The 23,991-nt window shown below is 35.4% G+C and overlaps 2 protein-coding genes across 2 annotated transcripts; one reads left to right on the forward strand and one right to left on the reverse strand.

The window, feature by feature from the left end:
• The first annotated feature begins 701 nt into the window (after positions 1–701).
• On the forward strand, positions 702–1,373 carry LOC145164295 (uncharacterized). The gene has a single exon (XM_079083019.1). The coding sequence runs from the start codon at positions 702–704 to the stop codon at positions 1,371–1,373; it is 672 nt and encodes a 223-aa protein (XP_078939145.1).
• Positions 1,374–18,361: 16,988 nt separating this feature from the next.
• LOC145166859 (putative eukaryotic translation initiation factor 5-2) lies at positions 18,362–20,664 on the reverse strand. The gene is made up of 2 exons (XM_079085909.1): positions 20,566–20,664; positions 18,362–19,987 (listed from the first exon to the last, which is right to left on the reverse strand). The coding sequence occupies exon 2, from the start codon at positions 19,693–19,695 to the stop codon at positions 18,505–18,507; it is 1,191 nt and encodes a 396-aa protein (XP_078942035.1). The 5' UTR covers positions 19,696–19,987; positions 20,566–20,664; the 3' UTR covers positions 18,362–18,504.
• Between the last annotated feature and the right edge of the window lie 3,327 nt (positions 20,665–23,991).

Raw genomic sequence — 23,991 nt, forward strand, 5'->3', positions numbered from 1 at the left:
TGGGAAATAAAAAGTATGTAGCCACCTTTATTGATGACTGCACTCGGTTGTTTCTAAGTCCTTGTTTGTTTTCCGTCGTTTCATCACAATTTACGTTCGATCTAGAGTTTCTCTTTGAAATCTTTGGAGTAGTTACATTAACTGTGAATATCTTGGCTATTCGTTTTGATTTAGGGTTTCCGCTTCTTCTTCCCAATCAAAATGAATATCTGAGTTTTTTACATAGGATCCTGGTACTGGGATTTCAATTGTATTCTTGCAGTGAGATTGCTTGTTGCTTGTGGTGTATATAACGTCTGTTGGAGTCTCGTCGGTTGGATTTCGGTCGATCAATCTTCTTGTCTGAAATAACTCTCTAGGGGTCGGATTTTATCACCGATAAACCTTACTAGATAACGGATAAAGAGAGTCGACTCTTTGTTGGGTCTTCTTATCAGCACTGTGAGGATTTTTTGTTCTTTTTTTTCATCTCTTTCTAATATTGTATTGGGAGATCCTGGTTGTCTTGAGTACACCAGTTATTATTTGCATCACTGTTTATTTGTTGTTAATTGTTTTTTCTTTGACTCGGTATTGATTGTCTTGGGCCCCAAGAAATGTGGTGACCATCTGGACTTGAAATCAATACAGGTGTCAGTTTTGGTGTTTTTCTTGCTTGTTATTTGCTTTGCCTAGTTGTTGTTTGAGTTTAATCTGTTCTTATGGCTAGTCCTAATGAATCTCCTAGTAGAAGTGGAAAGGATGATCAAATTAACTTTGATGATCCTCTCTTCGTCCATCCTTCTGATAATGTTGTTACAACTATTGTTACAATGAAGTTAACTGGTAATGAAAACTTTAGGTTGTGGAGAAGTTCTATGCCTAAAGCTCTTAGGGCCAGAAATAAACTTGGATTTGTAGATGGAACTTTTAAAAAGAGTGATGTTGATGAAGCTAAAAAATCTAAATGGCATAGAACTAATGATGTTGTTTGTTCTTGGCTTCTGTCTTCTATTTCTAATTCCATTTATCATAGTCAAGCTTATTCTGATGTAGCTAAAGATATTTGGAAAAATCTTTTTGAAACTTATAACAAATATAACGGATCTATTGTTTTCAGTGTTCACCAACAAATAAATTCTTTTAAACAAAATGGAATTTTATTGTCAGATTACTTTAATAAGCTTGACTCCCTATGGAAGGAATTTGATGGTCTTATTAGTCTAACTGAGTGTACGTGTGAAACTTCTATTAAACTCAAAGATCATTCTAATCTCATGAAACTTATGCAGTTTCTTAGTGGTCTCGATGATTCTTATAGTCAAGTCAAGAGCCCTATATTACTCATGGAACCATTATCTAATGTCAAAAGTGCCTTTTTCCATATTGTCTAGGGAAGAGTCTCTTCAAAGAAATGGTTCTTTGTCTTCTCTTCAGTCTTCTCAATCTTCATCTAAATCTCAGTCTACTGCCTTCAACAGTAGGTTTAATAATAGATTTAACTCAATTAATTCTAATATGAATAAAAATCAAATTGTTCAGTGCAAGAATTGTGGTATTAAAGGTCATTCAATAGAAAAATGTTACAAGTTAATAGGGTATCCAAAGGATTTCAAACCAAGAAGTGAATCAAACAATCAAAAAAAAATTATGTTAATTCTGCTAGCACTCCTTCTGGGAGTTCTGATACTTCCAATTTAACTGAGTTTGTTGGAGATTTAGAGTTTCACCAGCTTACTAAGGATCAGTACGTCAAGTTTTTACAACTAATCAATGATAAGTAAACTAATGAGGAAGCATCTGCTAGTGCAAATATGGCAGGTACTTGCTTGTTTCAAGCTTTTAATTCTTTGGTAAATTTTCAAAAGTGGATTGTTGATTCAGGAGCCAGTTAACATATGATTTCTTCTTAATCACTTCTTCATGACACTGTGGATGTGTCTAAACTGAATCTTCTTGTTAGTCATACTAATGGTACTTCCGCTAAGACTGAAAAAGTGGTAATATGAACTTGTCTAATTCCTTAACATTGTTTGATGTCTTTGTTGTTCCAAAATTTAATGTAAATTTATTACTTTTTCATAAGGTCTAAAATTTAAAATTCAGGGTTTACAATCAAAGGAGATACTGGGGAATGGTAAGGAATCTGGAGGTCTCTATTACATAAATAGTGTGCCTTCAGGTAATTCTTCTAGGATTAAATGTTCCTCCTATATTTGTTGTGTTTCTAAACTTACATGGCATAACAGACTTGTTCATCCTTATGATCAAGCTTTAGTTTCATTAAAGAACAAACTTTATTTTGGAAATGAAGTTCTTCCTCCTTGTGATGTGTGTCATAAAGCTAAGCAAACCAGAGAGTCCTTTCCTATTAGTCAACATGTCACATCTATACTTGGTGAGTTAATTCACCTAGATGTATGGGGACCTTATAGAGTGACCACTATAGAAGGATTTAGATATTTCTTGACCATTGTGGATGATTAAACTAGAGCTACTTGGGTTTACTTGTTGAATTCAAAGGATGAAGTTTTTTATTGTGTTCTTGTTTTCTTTAACATTCTTTTTAATCAGTTTGAAATTAAAATTAAAACTGTTAGGTCTAATAATTGAACTGGATTTTTAAATCATAAAATGAGACAGTTGTTTGAGTCTAAAGGAATTTTTACATCAAACTTCTTGTTTTCACACTCCACAACAAAATGGAGTTGTGGAGAGAAAACACAGGCACATTTTAAATGTTGCCAGGTCAATAATGTTTCAGTCTTGTTTACCTCTTAAGTACTGGGGAGAAGCTGTTTTAACTTCTGTTTTCTTGATTAATATAACACCTACCTCTGTTTTAAATGGTGCTTCTCCTTATGAGCTTGTTTATAAAAATTCTCCTGCTTTTGATAAGCTTAAAGTGTTTGGTTGTTTGTGTTTTACAACAAAACTGAATAATTTTGATAAATTTTCTGAGAGAGCCGATAAATGTATATTTCTTGGTTATTCATATGATAAAAAGGGATATAGAGTTCTTTGTCTTGATTCAAATCTTATTTTTGTTTCCAGGGATGTAAAATTTTACGATTCTGTGTTTCCATTCAAGCTAAAGTCTTCATCTGTGACTGATAAATCCAATGTCCCTTTATGATCTAATGATCCTTTTTCCTATGATGAGTCTTTGTATTCTAGTTCTTTACTTAATAACACTAGTTTAGATGACTTGAGAGGTGTCTATCAATTGGATGGTGCTAGTGTAGGCCATAACCGGGATGAGACTAGTCCCTTTGATGCCAATAACCAGACTGGAGAGGCACATGTGCCTCCTTCTGGTGAGATGTTTTCAAGTTCCTCTACTTTGACTGAGGAAAGTGGTCAAGTTAATACAATTCCTTCTGAGGGTCAGTCTACTAGGGCTACTAGATCTTGTCGTGTTGTACACATGCCAGTTAGATTTAGTGACTATGTTGTGGAAGGAAGGCATAAATGTGGAATTGAACGTTCTGTTAACTATTCTGCTCTTAAAAATGAAAATATATGCTTTGTTTCTAATCTTAATAAAACAACTGAACGAAAACTTATAGTGAGGCTGCTTTAGATCCAAATTGGATAAAAGCAATGAATGAGGAAATGGAGGCCCTTTATAGGAATAACACTTGAGAAATTACTGATCTTCCTAAATGAAGAAAGGCTATAGGATGTCGTTGGATTTATAAAATCAAATATAAATCTAACCATGAAATAGAAAAATTTAAAGCTAAGCTAAAGGATATAGTCAAAGGGAAGGAATTGACTATGAGGAGACATTTTCTCCTATTGCTAGAATTGCCACTATAAGAATTGTTTTGTCCTTAGTTGTTCATCATTCTTAGCCTTTATATCAACTTGACATAAATAAGGCATTTTATATGGTGATTTGTCTAAAAGTGTTTATATGGAACTTCTTGAAGGATATCATTCTAAGGGTGATATCAGAGTTTGTAAACTAATAAAATATCTTTATGGGCTTAAGCAAGCTCCTAGGAAGTGGAATGAAAAGTTATGTCACTCTCTTTCAATTTTTGGGTTTAAGCAAAGTATAAATGATTATTCTTTGTTTGTAAGGAGTTTTGAAAATATTGTTGTAATTCTGTTGGACTATGTTGATGATAACATTATCACTGGAAATTGTAATGTGGAATTGGAAAATGTTAAGAGTTTTTTAAAGTCACGGTTTTTATTAAGGATTTAGGAGAATTAATATATTTTTTGGGAATTGAAGTTATTAAAACTGATAAAGGAATATGTTTTAATCAAAGGAAATATTGTTTGGAGTTGTTGCACGAGTTTAGAATGCTTTCTTGTAAACTTGTTAAGACTCCTCTCGAAGCAAATTTGGTTATTAAACGAGAATGTGATTTGGATAGTTCTGATTATATGGTTAATATAACTGAATTCCAGAAATTAATAGGAAAATTGATTTATTTGACTATGACTCGTCCAGATATATCATATGTTGTTCAAATTCTAAGTCAATATATGCATAAACCTTACAAGTCACATTAAAATATTGCATTCAGACTATTGAGATGTCTGAAAGATAGTCCAGGTAAGGATGTCTATATAACAAAGCATAGTTCTCTAGATCTTATTGGTTTTATAGATGTTGATTGGGCTAAATGCCTCTTTAGTCATAGATCTGTAACAGGTTATCTTGTTTATTTTGGAGGTTCTCTTGTGTCCTGGAAAAGCAAGAAACAAAGTACTATTTCTCGTTCTTCCACTGAATCTGAATATAGAGCTTTGGGTTCTGTGGTTTGTGAAGTAATATGGATTTTGAAATTATTGTTTGATTTGGGCATAAAAGGCTTAACCCCTGTGAATATTTTTTGTGATAATGAGTCAGCCATTAAGTTGGCTTTAAATCATGTGTTTCACAAAAAAAACTAAACATATTGAAGCTGACTTTCATTTTGTTCGAGAAAAAAAATTGAAAATGGTGTTTTAAAAATAAATAAAATTGATTCCTTTAATCAAAATGTTGATATTTTGACAAAAGCACTTAGGAGTGCTCAACATAAGTATATTTCTGATCTGACTTGGTCTTATTGATATGTTTAAAAAATAAATTTTTGTCTGAATTAATGTTCAGTTTGTGGGGGGAGGGGGGTGTTGAAATATATCACATCTTTTATTATCAAAGTAAGACAAAATTGCAAGAATGGTCCCTGTGGTATGTCAAAACTAGCAACTTTGGTCCAAAATAGGTTTGGCTCGCAAGGATGGTCCAATAGTTTCGTTTTGTTGCGAGTTTAGTCCAATTTCCTATGAACTTTTTTATAATGACGGATTTGCCCTTATTGTTTTATTTTCTATTTTTCTTGTATTACAACAATTAAAAAATAAAACAAAAATAAAATCTCTCTCTCTCTCTCTCTCTCTCTCTCTCTCTCTCTCTCGCCAAGAGCTTTTTCTGGGTTTGTTCTTGTCCACCCAACTGGTCCCTCTTTAACCACCCTCATATTTGGGCTTTAATCCCAACGAAAAACCCCCTGAAGCCTCTTGAGAGCTCAAGCACACACACATATACACACACAATCACATTCATGAACCCCATATCGGCGATCTTCACCTTTCTTGCATTCACTCCCTTTTTCTCTCTCTTTCTCTCTCTCTCTCTCTCACATACACATAAACACACAGACAAACTCTTTTTTTTCTCTCTCTCTCTTTCACTCTTAGGGTTAGCAACAACAATAAGAAACCAAAATTGGCCAAGGAAGATGTTGCTGCCACTGTCTAATCTCTCATTCTCGTCATCGAGATAGAGAAAGACGTTTAGAAACCCTAAACGGCAGGCGATGGTATGAAGTCCAGTGAAATGTCGCCACCACTGTGAAGGGCTTCAAAACCCACTTGCGATGGTGGTTTGCTAGAAATCGAGTCATAGAATGAGATCGTTTGAGCTAGAGAAGAAGGATATCGTCGTTCTCGGATAAGGGTAGCGATTTAGGGTTTCGACCACTATCACTTTTTTCATTTGGGACGGAGGATTTGTGGTTCGACCATGTTATCTAGGAGGGTTTCGACCACCATCACACACGACGACATATTTTTGGTTCGACATTCCTGCGAGAATGACGGTGATTTCCGGAGATAAGAGAGGAACAGGAAGAAGGTTTGAGGATGTAGGTTCGATTAAACAGATTTAGGTTCGATTTTATTGTGGGATACCTTCATCTTCATCTTTGCCGGTCTTCGCTTAGTTTCTCCATATCTGTTAAGCAAAAAATAAACAAGGGACAAATCCATTTTTAAACCACAAAATAATTATATGTTGTTTTTGTTTGAACAAAAAAATAATGGTGTTTTTTGTTTGATTCAATAAAAAGAAGGAATGTAACTGTCAATGGAAAAAATATATGTTTCATGTTCATCAATTGGAGAGAGAGAGGGAGAGAGAGATAGAGAGATTTTATTTTTGTTTTATTTTTAATTGTTTTTTAATTGTTGTAATAAAAGAAAAATGAAAAATAAAATAATAAGGGGCAAATCCATCATTATAAAAAAGTTCATAGGAAATTGGACTAAACTCGCAACAAAACGAAACTATTGGACCATCATTGCGAGCCAAACTCATTTTGGACCAAAGTTGCAAGTTTTGACATACCACAGGGACCATTCTTGCAATTTTGTCTCAAAGTAAATATTAATTCATGTTTGTGGGTAAGTTTTGTATGTTTCTTCTTGACAAAATTGCAAATTTGGTCACTGTGGTATTCAAAAAACTTTGGATGAGGTCCAAAAACTTTTCCACTTGCATAGAAGATCCAAAATCAAGGTTTTTCTGTGTTTTTGGTCCAAAAAAACTTGAAAAGACAGTTATGCCCTTTTATTTCCTTTTTTATAATTATTTTTATTCCAATTTAACTTAAAAATAAAAAGAAAAGAATTATCCTCTCTCTCTCTCTCTCTCTCTCTCTCAAATCAAGATTCGTTCAACTCATTCCCATTACTCAGATAACTAAGTGGGTCTTGTATATTCTTCCTGAAATAGTTGTTTATGTTGCTGGAAATGTTGTTAAGAAATAAGATCTAGATGATTTTGAAGCTGAGGTACTCCCTATCCCCATATCCTTCCCCAAATTGCATTAATCGAAGTACCAGTCATACAGTGTTCTTCGAGATGCGAGTTTCTTTATGATTCCTTCAAAAACAGTGACGAACATACTTTTTTTATACAAAGTGTTGTTAACAGATATGAATCGAGATATCTTGTTAATTGAAATATGTGTAATGATTTCCAGGGAACCAGTTTCAGGCTACAAGTTAAAGGAGATCACTTGAAGTGGTATATTTGTAGGTAATAAAGAGAATGGTGTAGAAGAAACCGATGCTGCCACTCACACCCCATCTAAACCACCACGCGACAAAACCCACAACCAATCTCCTCTCCTGCCCGGACTGCCCGACGACCTCGCCATCGCTTGTTTAATCCGCGTCTTTGGTACCATATCTTCTCCTTCCCGGACTGCAAAAACCTCGAAATCGCCGAAAAATGGGTTTACGTTATGGAAAGAGACAAAGATCGGAGCCCTACTCTCACCTTAATCAAAGTTATTGGGGTTGATTATGGATTTTAGGGTTTTTAGGAGGGATGGTTGGAGAAGATGAAGAGGGTGAGAGAGAGAGAGAGAGAGAGAGAGAGAGAGGGACAGAGAAAGAAAGAGAGAGAGAGAGAGAGAGAGAGAGAGAGAGAGAGAGAGAACGTGGGTGGGGGTGGCTAGGAGAATAATACTTTTATTTTTATTTTTTAATTAATAAATTATTAAAAGAAATATAAAAAATTCCAAAAATAAAAATAAAAAGGGTAAAACAGTTTTTTCAAGTTCTCCAGGGACCAAAACTCAGAAAAAACCTCGATTTTGGACATTCCATGCAAGTTGAAAACTTGTTGGACCTGATCCAAAGTTTTTTGAATGCCACAGTGACCAAATTTGCAGTTTTGTCTTTCTTCTTTTTGCTGGGTATATTGTGTAATTTATGCAACAAGTTGGGTTACAGCACGGATCCTGGGTTGCTCCATGGAGCAGGAACTGATTTGTTTACCCGGTGTATTTAATGTGTATCTTGTGTTCATTTCATTCATTCACTTCTTTCATTCACTGATTTTTCACCTCTGTTGAACTCTCTCGTTTATTAGGGTTTGTTCATATTAGAAGATTGTTCTTCTGTAGAGTTTGATCTTTTGTTTCTAGTAATCGTATCAGTGTGAGTGTGAATATAGTGAGATTTTTCTTTTTAAGTTGATGTATAGTCGAACTGGTTTATAATGAATAAACTATTCAAGTTGGGAATCTTTGGTGTTTTTTACTTTCTTCACGCATTGATGTAGATGAATATATAGATTACAACTTGCAGCATGTCAATAACAGTAATTTCATGTTATTATTTGTACATAACAAGTGAGGTATTTTAAATAAAAAATGAAGTGCAATATAGTCATCAGAGTGTGCTCTTACTGTAGGAAAGTTCGGGGTCGATAACATTCGCTTGTAATTTTTATGTGGACCCAAATCGGGCATGGGAGAAATCGTCTCATTGTCTCTAATCTTGACTTATATCCACCAATCTAGCTTTCATTTATTTACAAATTTGGCTAAATTTTTAACTATTTTACACATTTGATTAAAACTTTTTTTAATAAAATTTCCCTAAGCTTTTTTTTTTTACAAATTTGTTTTGTTCTTATGTTTTTCAACAAATTTTGCTTTACAACTTTTTCATATATATATTTTTACAACTTTGTGTTGGACGATCGAATTTGGTTCTACAAAATTATTAATTTTTTACTAAAATAATTACTTTATAAAATATTCGTTTTTATGGATGGTTGTTTTATGATTTCCCAACTTTGTTTTTATACGTTTTTCTAGATTTTCTATATTTACATAATAGATTTTAGTGTTCATGTATTTTTTTCTGCATATTTGCTTTCGTACACACTGTTTCTTCAAATGAACACAAGGTCTGTGTTGCAATGCCCAGGATGCTTAGTTTTAGTTAGGTATATTTTTAATAATTAAATTTATTATTTTTCATTCTAAAATCTTTATGAACAATAATTTACAAAGAATTGGCTTTGCTTTTATTCTTATCCAAGACATAATGAAGATGTATCAAAGTTGTTTAAATATTCTTAAAAAGAGTACTATTGTTTTTGTTATTTTGTTAGTCAATATAAATATCAAAATCGATTAATAGATAATCTAAAATTTTAAAACTTCGATATTTCATTATCTAAATAGTCAATTTTACAAAAAGTAAAAGTCAACTCTGTTCAAGTGGAGTTTTGTTTCTCTCTATTTTGTTTGTGTTTTTGGGTTACGTAAGTCGGGTTGACCTCTCTTAATAAATTGAATTTCTTAATTTATTTTTTAAAATTATAAATATAAGTATCCACTTTGAGCGCGATGTAAAACTGGATGTTCTTTATATCATTTTGTAGGTGTTTGTTGTAGATAACTAATGCGATTATTGATTCAGTGTTTTAGAAATTAATGTGATTATTTTTTTGTTGTTAAGAAAGAAACACATGCATGCTGGTTTTTATTTGTTGTGTTATTTGTTAACATTAACAAAGATTATGTTGATACATGTTATGTGTTGAACTGATACATGATTTCGAATATTTTGTTTAAACAAATAATATAATATCATTTGATTATAATAAAATATTTAATCTTTTGATAATTTGATGTATTAATCTGATCCGACAATCTAACCCGATTTAAAACATAAGAAATTGTATATTTTGATTTGTTACCTCATTCCGTCATTGTAGCACATGTTAGAGATCATAACTTGATAATTAACATCAAGATAGCATGAAAGTCAACCAATATTTTAGTGTTGACTATCTCTATTTTTCTTTAACTTTAAGTGTAGTCAGCCCATTTTCATTGGTTGACTCTTTATTAAATAATTTGTTTGGAGAAAATAGACTTGATTATAAGGTTTAAAGTTTATTTTTGTTCAATATATATATATATATATATATATATATATATATATATATATATATATATATATATATATATATATATCACAAAATGATTTGACACAAATTAAATTATGCAATCAGATCTCAAATTATTACAAAATAACTTGACATGAATTATGAAATAAGATCTTAAATTATCACCAAAATATACAATATTGCACCAGTGTTGAGACCTTGGTTACAATGTCCAATCTTGGGTTTTCTCTTTCCTTTGCGTTGCGAAACTTTCTTCTTTCTGCCGCCACCATGACCAATAGCCAAAACAGGAGCGGTGGAGCTTGATCCATGAGTTTTCAACATACTCACTTCAGCAGTTTTTAGCTTGTCGTGTAGTGTCATCAAGATGTCCAAGTTGTTCATGTTATAGTTCATAATGAACTGTTGGTATGAACCATAAAGCAAGTTAAGTACCATATCAATGGCCAACTCCTTGGAAAATTGGACACCAAGATTCTCTAATATGTATATGTATGATTTCATTTTCTAAACATGCATACACACATATGCTCCTTCTTGAGTTTGCACGCTATGAGGGATTTTACGATCTCGAATCGTTCCAGCCTGACTGCCTGGTTTACTCCTGAAACATTTCCTTGAGCTGGTAATTTATGTTATACGCCCCAAGATTCTCAAATCCCTTTTAGAGCTCAAAGGACATGCTCGCTAACATAAGGCAAGCAACACTATTCGACTCATCGTAGTGCTTATCATAAGCATCCACTTGTTCAAACAAGTTCGGGGATATCCATATCGAAAATATACTCTTTGCTCTCGTACCTTAGGGTGATCCTCAAGGTGCAGATCCAGTCAAGTAATTGGGTCCCATGAGTTTCTCCTTTGAGAGTATAAAGAGTAGTGAGAATTTTAAGTGAGGTGGTGGTAGGGGATGAGGAAGGTTATTATTAGAATTTGGAATAAACATCTACAAAAGCAAGTTTTAGTTAGTTTGATTAAAAATTAAAATAATTACCCAAAACAAAATTATTTAATACAGCTAGGATCCATATTTCATTTTATGATGTGACGAGGGATGTCGTAGTCACAACATGAAGCTATTTAGGTAGGCAACTTTATTGGCCAATTTCAATCACTATGAAATTTATAGATCTTTAAGATTCATTGACTATGGTAAAAGGCATGTTACTTTCGATTATGCTCATCATAGTTCATGACATAGATGTTGTGGATCATGAATTAGATAGTGGATCGACCATGAAAAAATGTTTGATTCCCAACTCAAGATACACTTGAGTATCGTGAGTATTATATCATTTTCAGCTATACTCTCAAATTGATGTGCCGACACACCGCACACGCTCCGCCAACATATTATAAAGAAAATGTATGTTTTTCATGGGTAACATATGGTTCGCGTTTTTACCATTTAAAACAGGATTTTGTTATAATACTGTAAGCTAATACTTTTAACTTCAAACATCAACCTATCAAACCCTTTCGTAACTCCACTCAAAATAAAATGTCCCAAAAATAAGGCCCAAAAATTCATTTTTAATTTAGTAAAACAATGTTCAAGACATCATCATAAAATCCCAAATGAAACAATTTATCAAAACATCATCTCATCAAAGTAATCATCAAATGCGGAATAAAACGTGTGTGCATTGCAATCACCCCGAGCTCTTCCCTTTTGCACCAAAAGTACCTAAAACATAAACTGAAAATCGTAAGCACGAAGCTTAATGAGTTTCCTCCAAATACCACATACCAAACATATCATAAATATGACGGGCCCCGCCCACTGATTATAATAGGCCCCGCCCAAACTCATATAACGGGCCCCTCCCACTAAATATAATGGGCTCCGCCCACTGAGTATAACGGGCCATGCCTAATCATACAAATCATACAAGCGTAACATGATAATAATATGCAGAATAATCATCAGACCCCACCCAGTAAGCATACAAGCACATACACAGGCAAGAATCACACAAACATCTAGCCTCCTAAGCATAACAAAACATGGGTCGGCATTGGTGCCTTCGACCCGCTAAGCATGGTGAGAAAACTCACCTCGCACTTCTTAATCTCAGGGATAAATCTCTGGCTGCTGACCCGCTAAAAATCCCCGCGATATAATCACAAAACATCATCCAATTAATAATTGGATCCTGACTCACCCTAAGAGTCTAAACTAGCATAAAAGACCTTTTTACCCTTCCCTATATTTAGCCCAAGGCCCAAGCCCAACCCAAATTGTCCAAAGGTACTTTCAGGGTTTTGGCTCGGGTGGGCCGGTTAGCTTATCGTTTGGATCTTCCCGAGGAGCTTAGTCAGATCCATAGCACATTTCACGTCTCTTGGTTGCACAATGTTTAGTGGATGATTTCGCAGTGGTCTCATTGGAGGATATTCAGGTAGATGATCGTCGAATTATATCGAGAGACCGGTGGCAATTCTTAACAAGAAGACGAAAACCTTGAGGAACAAGGTTGTTGAGTTGGTGAAAGTTCAGTGGAAGCACCGCAAGGGTTTAGAATGGACGTGGGAGCCGGAGGACAAGATGAGGGAGCACTACCCAAAGTTATTTGTGGCAGCGGACTTCGAGGACGAAGTCGGATTCAACTGGGGGAAAATTATAACATTCGAGTTCCAGTATGTTTCCATTTTAACCCTTAATGCTTAATTCATTACATTTTGGTCCCTATATAGCGGGGTATACTCTATGAGTACGCTTAGCGTACTAGCTCTCCAATTGATCGCGGGATCACCCACGTACGTTGTGCGTACGTGGAAGTACGCAGGGCGTACGCAAGGATTGGGAAAACCCTAATTTTTAGGGTTTGTGCCCTATTTAAGCAACTTATGTTGCCTTGGTGGTATCTTTCGGTCAGCCTCCACTCCCCTAAACCCAAATAACGAAACCCTAGTGCCTTTTGTGATCTTTGGAGCTTGGAAGTGAGTTTTGGTGGTGTTTTTGGTGATTTGAAGGAAGAAGAACTCTTGGAGATTGCCTTGGGGTAGCTTGAGCTTGTAGATCCAGACTCATAATCATCTTTCCAAGCTATTTGAGGTATAGAGTTCCCTACTTGATGATTCATTATGCTAGATCTAGTTTAGGGCCTTGGTTATGCATTTTTTGGGTCCTTTAAGCTTTGTTTGGGAGTTTGAGCTACTCTAACAACTTGGGATGTTAGATCTTAGCTCCATTGAGGTCCCTTGTCCATAAAAATGTAATCTTTATGAGTGTTATTGGTCCATGTAAGTGTTAAGATTCTTATTAAGCTTATTTTGCGTGTTGGGTCCCATTAAGTCATGTATGGGTGTAAAGTTGCCAACTTTACGTGTTAAGTCACATTCTAGAATTAGATCTGAGAGTTTGGCATGTTGGCTTAACTGATTAAGTGCTTAGTGGATTGGATTGGTGATATGAGGAGTACGCGGGGCATACCCAGCTCGTACGCTGAGTGTACTGGCCCCGAAAGGAGTACGTCAAGTGTAAGTCTGAGTACGCCCAGCGTACTCAGTTGTTTGACTTTTGGGTTGACTTCCTCGGGTTTGGGCCATATTTTGGGCTTTTACGATTTGGGCCGTGTTGGGCCATTGGACTTCTGACTTTGGGCCATGGATAGACTACGGAATTTCTTGGGATTAGGTCCATGATGATTTTTGGGCCCAATTTGGAAGTTAGGCCTTATTGGGCCTTGGGATGCTATTTAGGAATTTGGGCCTTTAGAGCAAATGGGTTGGGCCTTGGTTTTGGGCCAAGAAAGAAAAAGGGTAAATGGTCTTTTACCCTGGATATTGGCAAGTAGCTTGGATTCTTGATTATGGGTCGAGATCCAATTATTAATTGGGTATTAATTGATGATGTTAGCATGGGGATTTTCCAGACCAACAGATTGAGATTTATCGAGAGATTCAATAGCTAGAGGTGAGTTTCCTCACTGTGTTTAGTGAGTCGAAGGCACCAATGTTGGCCCCATGGTTTATTCTGATTAGGATGCTAGTTGTCTACTTGACTTGCATGTATGACATTGATATCTATACCGGGCAGGGCCCGATGCCGAACAGGTCCCGATTACTATCTTGTACGCTATTTATCTTTGTTATTATTGCATGTGTTTATATGATTATATCTTTATATGTTTATATGTATACCGGGCGGGGCCTGATGACTGTTCCGAGCGGGGGCTCGATGTCGGGCGGGGCCCATTATATGTTTGATATGTATGGTATATGGTATTTTGGGGAACTCACTAAGCTTTGTGCTTACAGTTTTCAGTTTATGTTTCAGGTACTTCTGGTTCAAGGGGATGAGCTCGGGATGACTGCATTGTATCGCCACATTGTTCCGTCTTTTCTATGACTCTGATGTACTAGGATATTATTTGACACACTCTGATTTTCACTATGGCTTTATGATATTGATTGGATTGATGGTTTATTTAATATAAAACTCGAAATTTTTGGGATGTTTCAGCATGAGTTTTAGATCATTTTCATGCCATTTGACCTAAGTTGAGTTGAGGACATGCATGGGGCATGCATGTCCATGAAGTAGTCATTTTTATGGACCTTTGGTTCCCCCTTTAGCATTTGCAAGAGTCGGGGTTGAAGACTTATTGGATTAAGGACTCAAAACATTAGGACTTTGCATCAGATGAAGCTCACGACGTGACATAGGGTGTGTTACGACGTGAGACCAGCATATGACGACTCTTTTGACCTGATGTGCTCACGACGTGACTAAGGATAGTTCACATTGTGAGGTTGTCGAGTGATTCATCCAGGACCGAGTTGCTGTGTTGAGTTGGGATGAGTTGGAAGCAGTCCGAGTGAGCCCTCACGACGTGACTAAGGGTTGGTCACGATGTGAGGCTGAATAATTAACATTTTGACTGTTGACTTTTGACCTGGGTTGATTTTTGGTCAAGATGGCTGATTTCAGTATGTAATCTAAGTTTGGACCTTGTATGTTGTGATATGAGTGTTGTAGCGGCAGTTGCGTGGCTTTAAGCTGATGGTTAGTCTACTTTGTGATTCAAGTGAGTTTCCTCGTTGTACCCGTGGGTCGAGGGCACCAATGTCGGCCCACTAGGATCTGTTATATGCTAACTGTGTTTTTGACTCTTGCATGGTCTGTCGGGCTAGGCCCACTGTATGTTGGGCTGGGCCTATGGATTAGGAAGGGCTAGGCTCAATGTATGTTATTTGTTAGTTGTCTCTGTGACTCTTGCATTGTATGTTGGGCTAGGCCCATTGTATAATGGGCTAGGCCCATTGTATAATGGGCTAGGCCCATTATGGTGGGTTGGGCCCAATGTGAGGGCTAGGCCCAATGATATGTATGGTATGTGGTGTTTTGGGGAACTCACTACGTTTTGTGATTACGGTTTATATTTATGGTTTCAGGTACTTCCGTTTTGAAGGGGAAGGGCCTGGCTTGATCGCAGCACATCCCCCCATGTTTCCGCAACTTTATGATTTTGGGATTGTACTTTTATAACTATTTTTACTCTGATATACCTTTGAAAGATTGAAATGGGTAAATGGTGTTTAATGGTTAATTTAAAAATGAGACTTTTACCTTATAATTTTTGGGACGTTACACACATTTCACTCTAGCAGATGGGATCGACTTGGGAGCCTTAGGGCTGTTGAGAAATAGCGATTCAATAATAGAAAGACCCTACAATTTGATTTCAAGCTTTTCTAGTTCATTTGGAGCACATTGTGAAGTAATCTAGTGGTCTAAGGTATAACTTTTTTCCCTTTTGGTGTGCAAATCCGAGTTTCACTTGTTGTTTGGATGTTGAATCCGATTTTCATCCCATTTGAGGACTAGGGTTTGTGTTCTAAGCAAACTAAGATGATTATGTTAGCTTCTAGCTCAAATCTTTCATATGGTGGAAATTTTGTTGAAATTGCCAAATCTCCACAACCCCTAGATGTTGCAATAATAATGTCGATGTGATAATCTAACCCTTATATGATTTCATGGCCATTGAGGAAGGATTGATCGCAAATCTTCATAGAATAACACAATTCAATCAATGGTAGAATCATTTACTTAGATTATGAAGTTTGGGGATAATTATGAAATATGAACCTTAATGGTGATTGTTGGAGATATAAGGAGTATGTATTGTTCATGATCATAGATCTATGTTATAGATTATGAATTGAAGGTTAACATGAAGAATCATCACATCCTAGTGTGGTTTTAGTGATTGTTGGGACAAAAAGGGAAAAATGGGAATAAAAGAAGGAAAACATGTTCTTGAGATCAATTTTATGTATTGGAATGTTGAGAAACTTGTCATACTTATATATATATATATATATATATATATATATCAATTTACTTGAGTTTATGTTAATGGAAGAAGTGGTTAGTAAAGACATTAAATCATTTTGTGGATTGAGTACTTATTCATATTAAGTGGCTTAATGACTAATTGATGCTTTTAATCAATAGGAAAGCTTATTGAATTAAGTCAAATTAAAAGGAGTGGCACAATAATTTCTTACTTTTATTGGTGTCTTATTGGGGTTTAAGTTAAGTGCTTAATGGAAGTTGGGATTTCGTGGAAGTTGGAAACAAAAATGGAATTCAGATTCTGCCTGCACAGTGGACGTGAGGCATCCATGTATAGACACGAGGCGCCAGCGCAACAGATCCTGGATGCTGCGAATTGTTTCACGATTTCCATTTGATTCCATTTTTAAGCATCCTCTATGTTATAATGACTTGTAATCCAAGATTTTAAATGCATTTATCTATAATTCTTAGATTACTTTTAGCAATATATTAATGTACTTTCGGTTTATATAGGTAGTGATTGAGAGTGGTACTTATTGAAGAGAAGTGGAATAAGAAGGTAGGAACTAAGGTGAGTTACCGGGAACATAGATCCCCTACCTACTAAATTTTTATAAATCTTACTTGATTCTCATTGCATGGTACTTTATGTACCCATTGATTGTCATATGTTGTAATTGTGCATTCATGCAAACTATTTTCTTGAAATGTTTTGACTGCTCTTCCTTCATCCTCCATCTCACTATGAGGGTCGGTTGGAATATGTTTGGTTGTTTAATAGCCATGAAACTCAAGAGCTTAAAAACTTTGTAAAATGTTTTTTCCATCATGTGTGTACATATTCATACCAAGATGGGTGTAACTTGAGATCACAAGTACCCTAATGGACATTGATTATTGTTGTTGTGATTAGATTTCTAGATAATATTCACATGAACAAGTAGAGGTTCGCTACTCTTTGTGTAGCCTAGATTAGATAGCCCCTAGTGCCTTGTTTGTAGACGTAAGGGCTAATTTAACATTTTGTTTGTCATATGTTCTTTACATTTGGCCATCAAATTTATGAGTTGGACTTTGAGATTGACATGGGGTTGGGAATGGATGCATGCATAGCCTTGCATTTAACATGAAATTCTTATACATCTTTTGGCATTGTTTAAACGAAAGAAAAATATATTTTGCATCTTTCAAAATATAAATTATAAGTTTTGGGAGGATCAATTCGAGTATTGAGATTGCTATTCCTTACTCAAAATGAGTTGATCTTTTGATAATTCACTAGACATTTCGTTGTAACTTATTTTGGATGTGTGTTCAGAATGAGCGGTTGATGCTTAGGAGTTAACATGGATTTTAGAAGACATCGACTTGTGGAGAACTTGAGCATTTGTTATGATACCTAATAGATACCTCACTTTTAAACTTTTATTAAACTTTTGGGACCGTTAAACTTTTTAAACTTGAAAGTGTTGAATATTAACAATTAAAAACTTCGTTGAAAATAATTTTACAAATGGGCCCTAACAAAGGGTGTTACAAAATATTAATTAATAAGTCAAAATGAGTCAAAATAACCCTGACTTGGCTTCTAGGATTCGTATAGAAATATTGAGACTTATTAGTTTAACTTGTAATTAATGGAGGAATAAACTAGAAATTTAAATGCTTGGGAGCTATAGATATGAAGAGACCAATATGTCAAAGTTATGAACTTATGCCCGAGTTCCCTCTCTTATTTTCCTCATTCAAATGCTTGGGAGCTATAGATATGAAGAGACCAATAGTGCTTCTAATGCTTGGAGAATTGGAGATAGGTGATGAAATTGGAAGCAAAACTTAAGATCCAATAGTGTTTCTAAGCTTATACTTGAATTAGAAGCTTGGAATGCAACTTTCTTCTCTATTGTTGTCTTCTATGTTAGGTTAAACTCCATCTAATCAAATTCAATGTTCTAAGCATGGATTAGGCTTAGTTTTGTGCTTTAGGCATATTGTTAAATACCTTATGACCCTCAATTTTAAACGTAGAGGCCCAAAAAATGCAATGATTTCAAGACATACAAACAATATAAAGGCCCACACAAATACGATTAAAATTGAAGGCTCAATTTAGTGACATAATGATAGAAGTGGTACACACATCAAAAACTCAAAACTCAAACTCATGACCCTCAAAAAAACTACTTCAAATTCATTCCATTCCATTTCATTCCTACTCTGATTCCGATTCCGCACTCTGAAGCCATTCCACAAACGGCTTCGCATTCCTCCAAATAACGGAATCCTTATTTCCACCTTTCAACCCTTCCTCATACCACTTCACCACATACTCCTCCTCCACCACATCCGCATCATAAAGCGCCTTCAAAACAAGCGCCACCTCCTTCACCGCCACCGGATTCTTCACCTTCCCACAATACTCCTCCACCGCCCCAAGCAACATCATCTGCCCCTCCTCCCCATCCGCCACCACCGCCGCCAGATACTTCCGCCTCTTCACCACCACCTTCGCAAACCCCTTCTCCACCCCGTCAAACAACCCTTCATACACCGCGTTTACATTCTCCTTTCGTGTCCCAGTCAGCGCTGACATCATCACATCCGGCCCCACTCCTTTCTCCAAATCCTCCTTCACTTTCTCCACTAGAATCTGATGTGGCGCTTTCGTTTTTGTTTTCGCCTCCACCGCCTCATCCAACAGCATCACCATGTCGGCTGTCACCGCGCTCAGCTGTTCTTGTACACGCTGGCGTGCGGCTTCCGCTGACGTGTCGGTCTGCCATTGGATGTTGTCATCGTCGGCATCCGCCACGTCAGCAGGTGGTGAAGAGGTTGGTTTTACTTCTTTTCCCTTTTTTTTACTCTTGACCTTTTTGACCTCCTCATCGGCTGCTTCCCCTTCTTTTAACCTCTCCTTTTCAGCCCTCCTAAGGGCTTTTTTGTCTTTTGACTTCTTTTGCTCAGGTGGGTTTTTGAGGATAAATGATGTTAACTTATCTCTCATGTCCACGTCAGATATGAACCCACAAGCAGCACATTTGAGTTGAACCATTTGAGTTTTAGTGATCAAAACTTCAGTTTCAGGATTCCCACATCCGTAACACTGAACGTATTTTTTAATAAAAATTTCAAGAAGACCTGCGAGTTTTGCAGTGTCGTGGGACCCGTTGACTAGGGACACACCCGTCTTTTCATCAAATTTTGATTGGGCACCGAGTTCACACCCGAAGTACTTAGTAGTATAAGAAGGTGGTCTAGCTAAAGCTTTAGCAACATCAACCATGTTGACTATATTTGTTTTAATTCCATTTCCACGCCCTTCAATTTTCGTGACCATTTTGGGCATTTTGTATCTGTAAAAGGCGTCATCACTGTTGCCAGCACCAATGTTTTGTAATGCCATTTTTGGGGGGTTGATAATGGAGATACTAGAGGAGGGTGGTGATGGAATGTTTCAGAGATATGGTGGAGAGAGAAGGTTGTGGCCAAGTGTGACCAGTGAAGGATCTTTTGTGTTGGAAATGGAATGGTGATTGATGCATATAAAGAGAGGTCTTTTTTCTTGATGTAGGAGAATATTCACCTAACAACCCAATCCACCCTAAGTAGAGAATAGCCTGCTCGGACATAAAAAACACTTTTGACTTTTAGCAAGCTCCAACTTGCAATCTGTAGAAGCAAAATGGCTGTGTAACCTTCAAAAAAAATAGGGTGTTGTTAGTATCTAAATAACCACATGAAGAACAATACAAAAGCTCGTCTACTGTATCTACTCGTATATGATTTGAGTGTATCTACTAGCGTTATGTTCAATCAAGTATATGAATTCACAGTATTGAAACAATCGAATTTATCAACTAATAAATGCCGGTTACAGTAATTATTAAAGCAGAGAAACTCCGAGAAAACATGATGAATGCAAACTCAATTAGATCTGACCTGACCTAGAACTACAAAAAGGATGATTTCTACCTTATCATATAGACTACACGACATCGTAACTGAATAGAATTTTACTAAACTGATCAAGTAACGTGATTAAAATATAGTCGTGTCAGATTCAGCTTATATCTCCAAAAACAGCGATCACATTCAGATATGATGAAATTCAAAATTATCGAGATTTACGAACAGATAAGCAGAGATCCAAAATTAATCGACACAATCATAAGTGTAAAACTACCAATAGAAACCGATACAGATTGAGAACATACACAGATAACATAATCAAATTTGATGATGATAACGCAATAAAAGTTGTGTATAGACTTACCGATTCAACACTGCGGAGGTTGAGAAGAGAAAGAGAAGAGACGCTGTTTAGGGTTTTGAGTTGTGGATTGGAGAAGAGCGATTGAGGTCTGAGGGAGAGGCTGCCTATGCAATACATTTATATAGGGTTGGTATCGTGTGGAGATATTCAGGCTTTAATGCCATTTGATCTCAACCGTTGATTTGTCAACTGACTTCATCGACGGTATACAATAGACGTTTATAGTGAACTGTAAGCGTAACCCTATTCCCGTTTCCTCATCTTAAAAAGATAAATGTTCGAAAGATGTTAATTTATTTGTTTTTGTATAAATATCTTTTAACATAAGTTTTATGATTAAATATTTAACTTGTTAGAAATTTATAACTTTCTATGATAATGTTAATTTAAGGAAGTTGACATTACACGACTTTAAATATACATTTAAAAAAGTATATAATATATAAATTATGATATTTTATGGTGACATGTGTAACATTTAATATCCTCTTACCCAATAAAATGGTGACATGTGTGACATTTAATGCTAATTTAATGATAGACACATGTCATTATTTAAATTGGTAGGATCAAAAGGTAGAAGGATATTTAATTTCTCATAAATTATATAATCCGTTAAACCATAATATACATTTTTTTAAACCATAATATACATTTTTTTAAACCATAAGTTGTGTAGAGATTACATCCATTAATTTAACAGCGACAACCTGTACTTGTAGTCGTATCCGACGGCTTTCTTTAGGCCCAAGTTTACTTAGATGGCCCAATTAAGTACCAAATGAAGCTTACTCAATTTCGAAAAAATAGGTTAGTAATATTTGAAGTCTACGACTTTTATAAATAAGTGTGGTAAAAATATTGTTTAGGTTTCGATTAATCTTTAATTAGTCCTTAGACACTACCCAACCAACTAGAAGTCATTTAACGATTAATCACTTCTTACACAATGAACGAAGCAATAACAAATAATGAAATTTTAATATGTTGAAAAAATTCTATTGCAACAGAAATTATTTGATGAAGGATTATTGTTGTATTAATCATATTAACATATTATGTTTTAATATTAGTGATGTTTATGAATTTTGTTATGATATTAGATCTATTGAATTTTTAAAACTCGGTGAATTAACATTTTAGGGTTTCCGATTAATCTCCGCCTAACCGATTAATTCTTTAACTCTAATCCACCGACTAGCTAACGACAAACGTTTTTTTTACAACATTGCTTTATTATTTGTGTATAAATATTTGATTGTAGCATTTTGATAGTTGTAGAACTATATAAAAGAACATTCAAATAGAAGCTTAAAGTTAAAATATAAAAGTTAAAAGTCTCTAAAAACTCTTAAAAACTAATTGAAATAATTCTTGTATTAGAAACTTTTTGTTATGAAATATAGATTTAAACTAGTAATCTCAAATAAATTATTTTTCTTTGTTTTGAGTTTTATGAAAATGCTATATTTTAAAGTTATTAGAAATACGTTGTAAAAGACGCTCTAAATGTTAACATATGTTCGTCTATTTTTTTATTTTTTATATGTTATATGTTTTCTTTTGACATATGCCTCTTAATAAGTAAATAAAATTCATACGGCTATATATTATACATATAACACCGTCACATTAAAAATGTTGTCACCTCAGCGCCATATTATCATCATCTCCCCCACCATTTAGGCTATAGGATATACTAGTAACATCAAAGGCATGTTGGTGACGTGGCACCCTCAACACGGTGTACACATGACCCTCAATGATGTGGTGTTGGTGTGGTGGCCGATGGTGGGAGTGGCATGAACCACAACATATTACACGATTTTTTTTCTATCTTTGTTGTGGTGGTCGATGGTGTATAGGGTGTATCTTAGTCACACTATATCACACCACTTTCTTTATTTTTCGCTCTTTGCCCCTTGCTCCCATGGGCTTCCTCTTTTAGAAATCTTCACAACATGAGAATGGTGAACATCATTCGGTATTTGTGGTGGCGTAAATGTTGATAGTACTTGATATTAAAGGAGATGATTGTGTGAGATGTGAAGAGTATATCTCATATGCTTACCAATGTGGTAGTCACCACTCTATATCACCATATAACTTTTTTTTTTAATTATTTAGTAAAAGTAATATTAATGAAAATAAAAATATAATATTAAATAAAAATTAAAAAGTTAGATTAATGTAGAAAAATTAAAAATTACATGATAAAAGTTGAAAGAAAAAACTACTTTCCGTTGTCGTCGTCATTAAGATTCTTCATGTAGTATATATGGTCTGTTAAATCTTGGCGAAGATTGTTGTTCTTTTTTTATGTATTTCTGTAACTTTCAAGAAGTATTGTGGGCTACTGCTTGCAAATTGTTCATATTATTTTTTCTTAATGACTTTAAAAGCTCATTCCATATCATTCTTGTTAGAATTTTGGGGTAATAAAGGCACTTGAATATTCTGAGAATTATGATTTCACTTTCAAATCAAAGTATTTGGGTGGTACTCCCTAATCTTTGATTGGATAAGTGTAACAATGGATAAAATCAACCTTGGTTTGTATTGATATTAACATAACAATATATAGAGAGGATTACAACAATTACTCCTATGATAAAGGAGATAAACTAGCATACAGATACAATAAATACTAGAAATTATCCTCTAATACCCCCCTTCAATCGAAAAGGTGGCGGTCCAAGACGAAGCATTGCACGAAATTTCTCAAAGAGTGCACGCGGAAGACTTTTTGTGAAGATATCTGCCACTTGAAGATTGGTTGGAACAAACTTTGTGTATAATTTACCCGAGCTAACAAGCTCCCAAATAAAGTGATAATCCAAGTCAATATGTTTGGCACGCTTGTGTGAGATTGGGTTCTGAGTCATAAATAGGTCACTTTTGTTATCACAGAGAAGCGTAGGACGGTCCGGTGGTAAAGCATGCAATTCTCGAAGTAAATGGGTGATCCAAACAATTTCTGTAGCCGTGTTTGCCATTGCCTTATACTCGGACTCACAACTGGACCTGGAGACCGTTGGTTGTTTCTTGGAACTTCAGGAAACAAGATTTCCACCAAGAAACACCGAATAGCCATAAGTAGAGCGACGTGTTTCAAGACAGCGAGCCCAATCAACATCGGAGTAGCCGACGACGGAAGCTTTGTGTCGGCGACTATAAGTTAGACCAAAGGAAATGGTGCCTTTAACATACCGAAGTATTCTCTTAACATGTTGAAAATGATCGATGGTTGGAGCATGAAGAAACTGAGAGACTTGATTAACGGCATAAGATAAGTCCGGTCTAGTTATGGTTAAGTACTGAAGGGCTCCAACTAACGACCTATAGAGAGTAGGATCAGAATAGGGCATGTCATCCATTGTGAGGGATTTATGTGGAGCCAAAGGTGTACTGACAGGTCTGGAGACT

This window comes from Lactuca virosa, chromosome 3 (genome assembly GCF_052849685.1).
Source record: "Lactuca virosa cultivar CGN04683 chromosome 3, Lactuca_virosa_CGN04683_v6, whole genome shotgun sequence".
Lineage (NCBI taxonomy): Eukaryota > Viridiplantae > Streptophyta > Magnoliopsida > Asterales > Asteraceae > Lactuca > Lactuca virosa.

What these genes read in the sequence shown, in the direction of transcription:
- LOC145164295 (XM_079083019.1), top strand. Translation starts at nt 702, where the DNA reads ATGGCTAGTCCTAATGAATCTCCTAGTAGAAGTGGAAAGGATGATCAA.
- LOC145166859 (XM_079085909.1), bottom strand. Translation starts at nt 19,695, where the DNA reads ATGGCATTACAAAACATTGGTGCTGGCAACAGTGATGACGCCTTTTAC.